The 12501-nt window shown below is 58.2% G+C and overlaps 4 protein-coding genes across 4 annotated transcripts; 2 read left to right on the top strand and 2 right to left on the bottom strand.

Annotated features, from left to right (window-relative positions):
• Positions 1 to 226: 226 nt before the first annotated feature.
• On the bottom strand, positions 227 to 3745 carry E0L32_010676 (uncharacterized protein; the record flags this gene model as incomplete). Its single annotated transcript, XM_031133321.1, has 11 exons — positions 227 to 563; positions 668 to 1086; positions 1148 to 1223; positions 1295 to 1988; positions 2283 to 2569; positions 2632 to 2653; positions 2717 to 2730; positions 2787 to 2901; positions 2978 to 3216; positions 3290 to 3408; positions 3503 to 3745. The coding sequence occupies 11 exons, from the start codon at positions 3743 to 3745 to the stop codon at positions 227 to 229; spliced, it is 2565 nt and encodes an 854-aa protein (XP_030989389.1).
• A 3105-nt stretch (positions 3746 to 6850) lies between these two features.
• Positions 6851 to 8908, bottom strand: E0L32_010677 (uncharacterized protein; the record flags this gene model as incomplete). Its single annotated transcript, XM_031133322.1, has 2 exons — positions 6851 to 7727; positions 7794 to 8908. The coding sequence occupies 2 exons, from the start codon at positions 8906 to 8908 to the stop codon at positions 6851 to 6853; spliced, it is 1992 nt and encodes a 663-aa protein (XP_030989390.1).
• A 373-nt stretch (positions 8909 to 9281) lies between these two features.
• E0L32_010678 (uncharacterized protein) lies at positions 9282 to 10622 on the top strand (the record flags this gene model as incomplete). The annotated part of the gene is made up of 1 exon (XM_031133323.1): positions 9282 to 10622. One exon carries the CDS (start codon positions 9282 to 9284, stop codon positions 10620 to 10622), a length of 1341 nt encoding a protein of 446 aa, XP_030989391.1.
• Positions 10623 to 11942: 1320 nt separating this feature from the next.
• On the top strand, positions 11943 to 12437 carry E0L32_010679 (uncharacterized protein; the record flags this gene model as incomplete). Its single annotated transcript, XM_031133324.1, has 2 exons — positions 11943 to 12179; positions 12240 to 12437. 2 exons carry the CDS (start codon positions 11943 to 11945, stop codon positions 12435 to 12437), a joined length of 435 nt encoding a protein of 144 aa, XP_030989392.1.
• Between the last annotated feature and the right edge of the window lie 64 nt (positions 12438 to 12501).

The raw sequence follows: 12501 nt of genomic DNA on the forward strand, positions 1-12501 counted from the left end.
CCTCTCTGGGTTTTCTCGGACAAAGAGTTTCTCCCATCCCCTCTCTCGCGGGGGATAGTATATGATGGTGGTGTTGGTCAGTTTACTTACAACGACTTCCTCCCCGCGATGCGCGGGTGCGTCGCCCACGACCCGCCCTGGACGATGTTGTGCTTGCCGTCGAAGAAGTCGGCTGGTGGTCGGGGGGATGAGCCCGTAAGTCAGTACAGATTCCTACTCTTGCCCGTCATGCCCTCTCGCTCACGGTGGGGGGGGGAGATAGAGAATCACCACGAGACAAAAGGAACGTACCAGTATACCCGGGGTACAGCGCCATGGGCTCGAACCCCTCGTGCTGGGCCAGCGTCGTGCTGGTCCACTCCCACACGCCGCCCATCTCACCCTGGCCGGCGAGCCGGTCGCCCCGCGCGGTCACGGCGACGGGGTGCCAGTGCTGGAAGCCGACGTTGGCGCCCTCGAGGTCGAGGAAGAGCCGGTCCTTGCCGTCGTCGTCGTCGACCCCGCTGTCCTCGTCGCCGCGGCGGTCCGGTGGCGTCTCCTCTACGCCGTCGTTGGAGAGATGTCTACACACATATCAGAAACCACGATATCAGTCAAAGCTTTCAACCAAAACAATGAAACGCGTCTTTAGAAGGGGGGGGGGGGGGGGTGAATGAGAGAAACTCACCCGTTGACGGCCGGCACCGTCTTGCCGAGCGTCTTCTCGGCCTGCTCGCCCTTGAGGAAGTCGACGTGCTCGTAGATGCTGCGCGTCTCCTCGAAGGAAGGGATGCGCCCGCCCATCCACGCCGCGCAGCCCGCGAGCTCGTCGTACGACGCGAAGACGGGCCAGTCGAGCGCCAGCCCGAGCGGGACCAGCCCGTAGACGGTGCGCACCGCCTTGTCCTCGAGGAAGGACGGGCTGAGGGGCTCGCCGTCGCTGCTATGGCCGTTGGCCGCCGACACACCGTTGGAGTGGTAGCCGTTGGTGCCGCTGTGGTGGCCGCCGTTGAGCAAGAGCGCGTTCTTCTTCTTGGGCGGGCTGTCCGACTCGGCCCAGGAGGCGGGCAGCTTTGTGATGTGCTTCTCTTGCATGTACAGGCCGTACTTGGAGGTGGTCGTCAGGATATTGTTACAAAACCCGGGTGGTCAGGAGTATGCTCATTACCTCTTCATTGGTGATCGGCCTGCCTTGGGCTTGGAAGGCGTGCACCTTGACTCTCCGCGACGGTTTCTCATTGTCCCTAATGCGCGCATGTCAGTAATTCGATGAACAAAAGCCCACCCTTCCTCCTGCTGCAAGCTGCAAACCCACCATCCAAAGTGAACAGACGGATCCTGAGAATCCTCCGGGTCATCAAGACCAACCGTGATCTCCCGGGCCGGTACGTCGAACCAGGAGTTGGGGACGCGCTCCCTGCGCGCCCTGGCGGCAAGCTTCTCAAAGTCCGGGCGCGCAGTGTACGCCGGGGCCACCGTCTTGTCGCTCTGGAGCATCATGTACAGCAGCGTCTCGAGGTGCATCAGCTCGTGCTCGAAGCCGACCCAGACGGCCCTGCAGACGTCGCGGGGCAGCTTCTCCGCGCCGCGCGAGTAGAGCTCGGCCAGCCGGGCGCGCACGCCGGCCTGGTAGGCCAGGATCTGGTCCAGCGGCGGCCACTCGTCCGGGATCTCGGAGTGGGCATGGCACAGCTCCGGGTTGTCGACGTCCGGGTCGATGCCCCGCTCAAAGATGGAGCTGAAGTAGGCCGGCTCCGTCGGGCTCTCCTTGGTCGTCTTGGTCAGCTGGATGTCCAAGAACGTCGGGATGTGTCCCAGGTAGAAGATGCAGGCGTTGCGGAGCTTGATGGGCTTGTCCAGGAGCTCCTCTTTCGGGAGCATCTGCCGCGTGACGGTATCCCAGGCGGCCCATACACCCTTCCAGTCCTCCAAGGTCGGAAGGACGGAGCCGGCGTAGACGGCTGGGATCAGACTGAATGGCATGTTCCACCTCGAGAGCAAGTGAAGCCCTGTGTGTGTTAGTAAATATCATGAATTTGAAGTAGTGGTAGCAGCATAGTCAATCAAACGCGGAGTACATATGCAGGTAGATACCACATGGCATAATCGATCGGCCAAGGCGTGGGGGGCCGCTGCAATGACACCAAGGGATTGGACGGGGACTGGAGCTCGACACCTCCCACAACCACTGTCCCTTGAGAAGGATGGTGCAACGGGCGAGAGCTGATTGGTGTGTACAGGTGAGGGGGGCGGCCATATCGGACCATGTCCAAGCAGGTCATACGTAATGTGGGAGCACGTACCGTATTCATCGCCCAGCTTCCAATGGCCAATCTCCCTCAGGCCGGAAGAGCTCCAGAGCCTGTTCGCTTCCTCCCTAGAGTACTTCAGACTCTGCTCGACCTGGATGCGCTCGTGTGGCTTGATCAGCTCACCCAGAACGCTTGTGGTGCGAACAGGCGAGTAAAAAGCTTGGTGACGACCGCCCTCTGCATCGTACACATACTCGCCGATAACCCTCCAGTCCTCAAGCTTGAACGCCTCCTCGCCGAGGATGTTGTTTGCGTTGATGAGACCGTTGAGGATGAATCTGCCAGGAGTGTCAAAATCAAACTTTGTTTCTCCAATGAAGAAATAAACCGGACTGCTTACTGGTGCGTCACGTCCTCGCGGTCTGTACAAGGTGTCAAGCTAGAGTTAGCTGCGTTCACATCCCAGGACCGAAACAAGATCTAACCGTTGTATGCGTGGCTAACATCGTGTTAGTTTTCATGATGGTGACCCCGAGATGAGACGGACCAACTCACTAGACTTTGGCCGGCCCGTCGCAGGAGTCAAGTCCGACTAGCATCGAGTCACCAGGCTGAAGAACATCGGCGAAGCCCTTGAGGAAGTCACAAGCCTCGTCTCGGTGAAAGTTTCCTGATTGGCACGGTCAGCCTCGAGCTTTTTTCTTTTTTTCACCAATGAAAGACGCCTCAGTGCAGTCGAGTCTTACCAATGCTTGAGCCGAGAGTCAAAATACACTTCTGTCGGTGCAGGTTGGACGAGTTCTTCAGCCACTCGCGGCCATCGTCATAAGTACCCAGCAGGCCGTGGCAGCTGACGTGGCTGTACTGCGGAAGCTGGGCCAGCGTACGCTCGAGCTCCTGCTTGGAGAGATCCAGCGCATAATAGTCGACGGTCTTTTGGGCGTTCTCCAGAGCTCGCAGAAGCAAGTTCACCTTCCGGAGGTTGCTTGAGCGAGAACAAACGAGTTAGTGCAAGTGGGTTCCACGCCGAGTTCAAGCAGCTCTTGCCAGACACATACCCGCTGCCAAGCTCAATGATCATGGAGCCATTGGGGATCTTCTGCACGAGTTCCGCAGCAGACCGGGTCAAGACCTCGATCTCATCGTTGGTGAGGTAGTACTCGTCGAGGTAGGTGATCTGAGAGACAGCCGGTTAGAAGCGGGGCCGGACAAGAGAGCGCGTGTCCCAAAGGATGACGGGGCATCCGTCTCAATGGCTCTCTCTCTCTCACCTTTTCGAAAAGCTGCAGGCCGCGCTCGTCATACAGCAGCAAGGTAGGGAGCTTGCGGGGTCCGTCTGCCGGACGGAACATGGAGAGGATTTCCTCCTTGAGGTTGAGCTCGACGGCGGCGCGGCGGATATCGATGATGTCAACATGGCGCTTGGGAGCTTTGACAGGCGCCGGGCCGGGACTTGGCCTGAGATGAGCGGCCGTTCCCAACGGAACGGGCTGGGGCTCTGCGGTGCTAAGCATCGTGTAGACCAGTTGATGGACAGAGTGGAGAGCTTGGGAAATCACGAAAGAGGTCGAGATGATGGTGTCACTTAAATACAAGCTTTTTGATAACAGCAGGTAGAATATGGTCAAGAGTGTACGGAGTATGTTAGTAGCGGCTCGAGAGACTTGAATCCAGCCGGGATGATGCAGGAGAAAGGTACACCTAGTCGTTGCTAGAGAGAGCACTAATATAGGTACCCACAGATGAGCTTACCCGTGCCTGTTTCTGCAGATAGAGGCAGAGGTATTTGGTGCACAAGGGAGCAATTCACATGGTTCGAGGAGGGGGACGCCAGTGCATGCATGGCCACCTAGTGGCTGGCGGGCTATTCCACTTGGACGAGCTTGGATTGGGTGCGGGATCAGGTAATCAATCTTGGGTATTCCCAGCAGGCAGGGCGAGGAATGAGAGAGAGAATATACCTGCTGGAGCCATAGCAGACGGCTGCGTTCGGCATGTAGCTCCGCTGAGGGCTCCGCGATCTCCAGGGGATTTGTCATGAAGCAAGGCAGGAAAGCTAGTGCCCGTAGTCTCGCGGAGAGACACGCACGCCTTTCGCGCAAAACAAGGGCGGCCTCGCCTGGGCGTGAAGAAGCACTTGCCGAGCAGCTCCACGTCATGACCCGGGGCAGGCCTGTACGCCTCACGTACAACAAGTGCTGAGTGAGGTCAACGGGTTTTGTCATATCCCGCGGTCCTTGATGCTCGATTCGGATGGAGTGTGGCAGAGAGGGAGGTGCAAGAGCAAATCAAGTCGCGACGTGGTCACGGCCTCGCTGCAAGCCCCACGCCCGGCCCTGTGGCCCAAGCTCTTAGTGGACGCAGCGAGGCCATCGGGCCCCTCTGGTCGCCCCCCTCAGGCCCCGCCTGTACCTCCTGTAGGTACCTAGGTAGTTACCTGGTACTTGATTCCTGCCGAAGCTCCCTGTAGGCTCCCCCAGCGTCGCCTTTTCTCCGCATTTTTTGGCCTAGGATTGGTTCCTGGACCAAGGATCTACCACTCCATCCACCCACCCACCATCTCACCAACCAGGAATTTGTATCTGCACCTTCCAACCCCAGATCTCGGGATATACGATCGGTCAATGACTGATCTCAGAGAAATCGACCCAGGTGCAACCTGGAAAGGAGATCAAATCTTGTGGGATTCTGGGTTTCAGCTGCCAGACGGTCGAGAACACTTGAGGCTTCGGGTCTCGGAAGTTTCAGAGGCACTCAGAGCAGGGGGAGAATAGATGGATTGTAAGGGTAGGATGCTCCGGTACAAGGTACTTCATGCTCGTCCGTTACCTTTCTTTTGAGCTCACCCGCCCGACGCGCTGTGGACTCGGCGAAGCGTGAATGACGTGCATATGATTCCAGTAACGGGTACGAGATTTCCACGGCCACAACGGTCTGCAGGATGATGTTGCGGATACACACATCATGTGACACCTCTTCACGGATCGCCGCCACGCAACCTCAACCATCCATTGCAGGAACAGGGTCCGCCACTCCTGAGGAGAACAACGGGTGCAGATTGATGATGGCGGCGGATGTCGGCAGCTCCACACATCCCAAGGTAATCCCGAGTCCATCAACGAAACGAGGCTACAGATGTATCAATCTAGCAGCAGTGCAGTAATAATCTGGAGACGTTGCCGCTTACCTCCGCCATCCACTTCAACCACAGTTTCAGTTGCGAGTTGGTCCGAACATGGACTACTTCCCACATGCTTGCATTTTGTTCGAGAAATCCTACCGCTTTTGAGGTGAGTCATGCCGGCGAGGGAGGTCTTACTTTTAAGTTAGACCGTTTGAGGAAATCGTGTTGAAATAATCATAAGCACGATACTCGCCTGTATATTAATATGTGCGACTATACAGGCGCACGTCGTGACACTATACCACCGCCTGGCGCTGTGAATATTTGCCCTCGTAACCGGAACATCCAGACTAGTCCTAAGGCAAGTGATGGATTCATGGATCAAGAATCTGAATACAACCCTGAATCCTGTTTTGACTGATTACTGAAGGAAGCGTGTGATACTTGCCTGGGTTCTCTGGCCCGGTAGAGGTGAGCGACAACCCCGAGCAGGAGATACAAGCACGGCCAGGTGTGAGGAACTGAGTCCATGTAGGTAAGCAACATCTGGCATATTGGCGAGGAGATGCCTTTTCATATTATGAACCTGGTGCAAGCGCGCCGCGATCTCGAAAGACGAGAGCTGGCAACCTTGATCAAAGCCGGTGCATATTTGGGATTCTGAAAGAGGGCTGAGAACAGTTGTAGAGGGTCCCTGCACCCAGGAGGGACGCCCGGACCCCCCTTCCAAAGCCCTTATAGGTGAGGTTAACGCAGTCAGTCGTCGGGGAGGAAAAGACCGCTATGGTCAAGCAGGAAGAACGCGAGTTTGTTCCGAGGTGGTTCGGGTTTCGATTCCCTGACGAAGTATTACCTTCCGATAAAAAATGGGTTTGGATCCCCTGACGGAAGTATTACCTTTCGAATAAAAAGACCGAACGACAACACGCCACCACCTCGTCGAGCACGGCAGGAAAATTTCTATTCAGCGATTTTCGCAGCAGACTCCCCTCCGGGTGAGTCTGTGAGCTTTTTGCTCCTTTTTTTTTTTTTTTTTTTTTTTTTTTTTTTTTTTTTTTTTTTTGGTATGTGTTTCTACATGCTGGTGAATCGACAGCTTGCTATGCTGAAACTCAAGGCTGAGAATAAAAGAAAGCAAATGCTAGAGCGCTTTTGGGAGAGGACTTTGGCTGCTGCGGTAACTTGTCTGGTTTCTTGACAACGACCCTGGGCATTCCTGTGGCAATAACGCCTAGCAATGGCCGAACATCGACAGTCTCAGATGTTCAGGCTTTCTCTAACAGCAGTCACGAGGATAGTGTCAGTGGTCGTGTCACAGCCAGGAACATTTGGGAGTTGATGTACCTGCACATGAACTACCAGCTTAGTTACCATAATCAAGCTCCATATAGAATAGTCCAAAGTTTCATTATGATCATCATCATATGAGGTCCCCGAGACATAAGGAGCGTTAGGTAGTCATGTCTCATCTGGCAAAGAAAAAGCCAACCGCCCCCTACGAACCGTTAAACATATCCCACAAGCTGGGGAACATCATGTCGATCTCGGCAAACTCGGAAAACACAGACTGCGGCAGCTCGGGGATCACCTCGGACGCCTCGACGTCGGGCGTCATCAGCCTCTCCACCACGTCCGCGTACTGCGCGATGCAGATGCTGCCCAGGTCCCAGTTGGCGCGCTCCTGGTGCGCCCGCAGCGCCCGCACCATGTCCCCCGCGAGCCGGAGGCTCCGGTCCCGCGCCGGCTGCTGGCCCGCCGCCCGCTGTCGTCCTCCCACCGCCACCGCCGCCGCCTCCAGGGCGCTGCGCAGGAGGAACGCGACCGTGCTGGAGAGGACGAAGGCGTTGAACGAGAGCCAGAAGTCGCGCAGCGCCGCGTCGCGCAGCTCCTGCACGAAGTGCACGATGTCCTGCGCCGCCTGGCGCGCGCAGATCTTCCTCTGCGTCGCGGCCGCCGGCTCCGGGGCCTGCCGGGCGTGTCTCTCGCTGTCGTCGATGCCGAGCTTCTGGGCGAGCAGCCGGATGTATAGATAGCTCAGGCGCAGGTTCGAGGATCCGGGGGCGTCGAGGTTGACCCCCCTGATGATGGACGCCCGCAGGTGGGCGGGCAGCGAGTCTTCCCACTGTGCCAGCCGATTTTGGATGTCCACACTCACATCCTCGCAGCGGTCGTTGGTGTCCCGCCGAAGGTCGTAGATGTGATCGAGGTAGACGTCGAGCACCTGGGCCAAGGTCGCAAAGGCTACGAAGACCGACGCTGCATCTGCGTTGTACAGTTCTTCGTTGGGCTCGAAGAAGTGGGCGAGGCTGGGCTCGGGAACATCATGCGCAGTTGTTCTCAGATGCGGCGGGGTTCCGTAAGTGAGGCTAGACCTATAGAACGAGGATGTCAACAATGCACATCCATCAGCCAGCGATGTTGCTCGCAAACCAACTCACCACTTGTCATGTATTACAATCGACCACCACAGTCTCGTCCTCAAGCACTTTTCTCCCGGGGATATATCCCAGCCGAGACAATTGCGGTTGAGGCCAAACGAATGAGCAAGGGATATCGCAGAGCTCAAAAGAACGCCGTTGCCAATCATGGATGTGAGCGGCCGTCCGGATATGTTGAGCAGAAGGGAGCTTATAGTCGAGACAGACGGGGTCATATGTAGGTCCGAGTATAGAGAATGGGAGTTCTGGCGCCATATATAGCGGAGGTCCGGACAATACTGGCCTCGCCGTCGCGTGTGCCGCCAGTAGACGATCGTGTGCGCGTACAGCGATGAGAGCAGGGTCGGCGAGATCTTGTTCTTCTCGGCCTTGTACTGAGCTTTGAAAGCACGCTCATCCAAGAGGGGGAAGCATTGATGCACTTTCCGAAAATACCTGCCACGACTGTTGTTAGCTCCCCAACCACCAAGGATACGTCGTCGAGGCAGGCAAACATACACGTCGATCAGCTCATCCTTGATAGGCTCGACAAGCTTCCCTATCACTTCGCAGCTCGAAGACCCCGCGGTGCCGCTTTCCGTGTACCCCATAGGGTACTTTCGGATGCTGTGGAAGAGCACGCTCCGCCCCGGCTGGTACTGCTCCTGCTGCGCCACGATCATGTGCCGGGCCCGGGGGCCACTGCCGGGGTCGGCCGACAGGTAGTCGGCGATGAACTGGGCATCGGGGCTCTGCACCGGCCCTATGACGTGCGTCTCCTCTCTGGCGGCGGCGCCCGGCAAAGTGGCGACCGAGTCGGTAAACGGGGTCTCCTGGGCTAGCGACGGGTCGGGCGATCCGACATCGCCAACGCTCCCGCTCTCGGAGCCCTTCGCAGCCTGCCTCAGCCTTTGCCGCTTCGGCGCCGGAGACTTGCCGCCGCCACCGCCGCCGCCGACCTCGTTCGCCGACGACGGAAAGACGCAGTCGCTGCCGTGGAGCTTGCACATGAGGCAGGGCTTCTCGCCCGAGGTCTCGTCGAGCTTGCATCGCGCCTTTCTCTTGCGGCACGGGATGCACGCGGGCTGCGAGTGGGAACGGTAGGGCCTCCCCGCGGACGACGAGGAGGCGGGCATGTTGTGTGATTGCCTGGCAATTGACCCAAGCAAATGAAACGCTCGGTCTTTGTCCTCGGCCAGCGCACGCGTGGTTTGGAGATGTTCTCGTTATCAGCGTTGGCCGCGGGGAAAAGAACAAGTTCCCCGCGGAAAGCTACCTCGTCTCCACCACACACTATCTATCTATCAACCCTCCCACCACCAACGAGTTCTTTGGTCGTCGCCATGCAACATGCAATCAGTAGGCGAGATCCGCCACCTATCAGCAAAGCATAAAAAGCAGCGGAGATGCACTTCTGTGCAGTCTGCCCGTTCCCGTCATGTTTTCAATCCCAACTCTGTTGTTCCGTGCTGGAGGAGCCCAAGGCGCCGCCACACCTGACCATTCACCATGGCTGCCATCAGCGACCATGAATTCCTGGCGAGAGCCAACAAGCACCTGATGTCCACCGGCGTGCCCTACTCGCCCGTCGTCATCCGCCGGGCCAAGGGCACCAAGCTCTACGACGGCGCCGGCCGCGAGATCCTGGACTTCACGTCCGGGCAGATGAGCTCCCTGCTCGGGCACTCGCACCCGGAGATCGTCGAGGTCGTGCAGAGGCACGTGGCCGAGCTGGACCACCTCCTCAGCAGCATGATCACGGAGCCGGTGGTCCGGCTGGCGGAGCGGCTGGCCCGCTTCCTGCCCGCGCCGCTGGACAAGTCCTTCTTCCTCAGCACGGGCTCCGAGACGACCGAGGCGGCCATCAAGATGGCCAAGTGCTACACGGGCAAGTTCGAGATCGTGGCCTTCACGGCGAGCTACCACGGCCTGACGTCGGGCGCCGGGTCCGCGACGTACTCGGCGGGCCGCAGGAACGGCGGGCCCGCGGCGCCGGGGTCGCTCGCGTTCCCGGCGCCGTACGCCTACCGGTCTCCCTTCCGGCGGGCGGACGGGTCGTACGACTGGGAGACGGAGCTCGAGTTCGGGTGGTCCATGGTCGACCGCCAGAGCGTCGGGTCGCTGGCGGCGTTCATCATGGAGCCCATCCTGTCGACGGGGGGCATCCTCGTGCCGCCCGCGGGCTACCTGGGGCGCATGGCCGAGGAGTGCCGGCGGCGCGGCATGCTGCTGATCATGGACGAGGCGCAGACGGGCGTGGGCCGCACGGGCCGGATGTTCGCCTTCGAGCACGAGGAGGGCGGCGTCGTGCCGGACATCCTGTGCCTGTCCAAGACGCTCGGCTGCGGCCTGCCGCTGGGCTCCGTCAGCACCACGGCCGAGATCGAGCGCGGGTGCGCCGCCGCCGGCTTCCTCTGGCTGACGACGCACCTCAACGACCCGCTGGCGGCGGCCGTGGGCGACAAGGTCCTCGAGATCGTGGAGCGCGACCGCGCGGCCGAGCGCGCCGGGGAGAGGGGCGAGCAGCTCCGGGCGGGCCTGGCGAGGCTGCAGGAGAAGTACTGGTGCATCGGCGACGTGCGCGGCCGCGGCCTCTTCCAGGCCGTCGAGGTCATCTCCGACGCCGCTACCAAGGCCCCCGGGCCCGACCTGGGCCATGCCGTGTCGGACCGTGCCCTCGAGCTGGGCCTCTCGTGCAATATCGTCAACCTGCCCGGCATGGGTGGGGTCTTCCGGCTCGCTCCGCCGGTGACGGTGTCGGCCGAGGAGATCGAGGATGGACTGCGGATCCTGGACCGAGCTTTTGGATCTGTGCTTGAAGCCCGCGGTATAAGAGAAGGGTGTCAGTGAAAGGGCGTGTCTTGACGTCCAATGATGAGCTGTATAAGCATTCTACTTTGATGGTGATAGCTATCCATCTATCCATCTATACTTGAAAACGCCGTCTTCCCTTTCGCAGTGTATGTGTGCACAACCTAAGAGAGATTCTTGACTCGATATTGGCATGACAGACACCTGTTCCAACAGGTTTTTCTCCCTTTTGGATATTTGCTAGATGAGCTCTGATTTTACGTGCTATTGGCCAAAGTCTCGGCCGAGTTTCACACAAGCAGACCGGTTAGTTAGCAACCATTATGTTGGGCCAGAAGAAGATAACCCCCTGTCCTCCGGTTCCGGATACCTTACGTTATTTAATCCGCTAATATATAAAAGGATAGAGAATCTTCAGCTTGAACAGGAGATGGACTGTTGAGGCATCGCATGCAGCATGGTAGTTGGTGAAATGTGGCTCGTTGGGATGTTAGTTCCATGAGAGGCTTCTCATTAGCTCAACACCCAGCTGTCCCCATCACTCCTCAACAAGCACATAGTTACATCACAAAACAAAAAAGTGCATAGAGGGACTATGGATTCTAGGATTATGTGATCGGAGCAATCATATACCCCTGCCAAGAAGCTTACCCGCCATCATTAAATGAGTCACCTGATAGCGCGTACGCTTGGCGATGTCGAGGGTGGGGATGGATGAGCGACAAGGAGGCACCGGAACGCGTGTTTCTCGAAATGTCCGTTGCGCCGGTCAGCACTTGCGGACCCATTCGAGACAATCTAGAGACGCGACTAGGCAATACGCGGAACGAACTTTTAGGCATCAACGCCGTCGAGAATCCGAAGTGCATATGCTGACCCGAGGGCGGCCAATCCGGGGCCAACAAATGCGCCAGGTGTGCCGGGTAAGCTTTGTTCTTTTCTTTTTGAGCTGGACCGGGACAAGCCACACCTGATTGATTGTGCCCGCACCATGTTCCGTGTTGCACTTTGTCGAGAGGGGCTGCTGCAGCAACATGGGCCCGGCCTGCATTCGAGGGCGGGCAAGGGAGGTAAGACGGTGAGATATGAGGAAGGGGGACACAACATCACAAAAGCACCGACTGCCGCTCGGTTCGCCCACGTAGTCTGCCTCGGGCAGCCGTGACAGCAGGGCAGTTGAAACAAGTTCGACGGCAAAGTCGCCCATCATAAAAGGACGCCGCTCTCCCCCCGGGAACGGAGCTAGATACTTGGACCTTTTCCACATCAATTCACTTCATTTTGGTCAAACAGCCTCGTCTCCAATTGACCTCTTTTCTACTCTCCCTATCATTCCCCGTGCCAAAAAAAATAAAAAAAATGGCCGACACAGCTCCCAAGCCCCTCAAGCAGCACCGCGGCAACTGCCACTGCGGCGCCTACGTCTACGAGGTCAAGCTGCCCGACCCCATCGCCGCCTCCGAGTGCAACTGCAGCGTGTGCGTCCGGAAGGGCTACGTCTGGGTCCGGCTGACCCCGGAGTCCGACTTCAAGGTCGTCAAGGGCGACGACGGCGCCCTGACCAAGTACTCCAAGAACAACGTCTTCTTCCACAAGGTCTGCTGCTCCAGACGAAACTCTACGCCATTCACATGATACTGACCACCCTGACCGCAGTTCTGCACAAACTGCAGCACGCCCCTCATGGCCTCCAACGACAAGGAGGGCAGCGACAACATGACCGTTCTCAACGTGAGTGGAGACCAACGCAATGCCTGCCTGGTAGACCCAGCATATTCGCTGACCTCTGTCACCCTCAAGATCCGCGCAATTCAAGGGCCTCTTGATGTCTGGAACATGGAGAAGCCGGTGTAAGTTGTCCCCCCCCCCTCCCCCCTCCCCCTTCTCTCTCGAAAAAAGCTTTTACTTCCTCTTCTTG

Source organism: Thyridium curvatum (genome assembly GCF_004353045.1).
Source record: "Thyridium curvatum strain D216 chromosome Unknown NODE_88_length_166537_cov_86.287828, whole genome shotgun sequence".
NCBI lineage: Eukaryota > Fungi > Ascomycota > Sordariomycetes > Thyridiales > Thyridiaceae > Thyridium > Thyridium curvatum.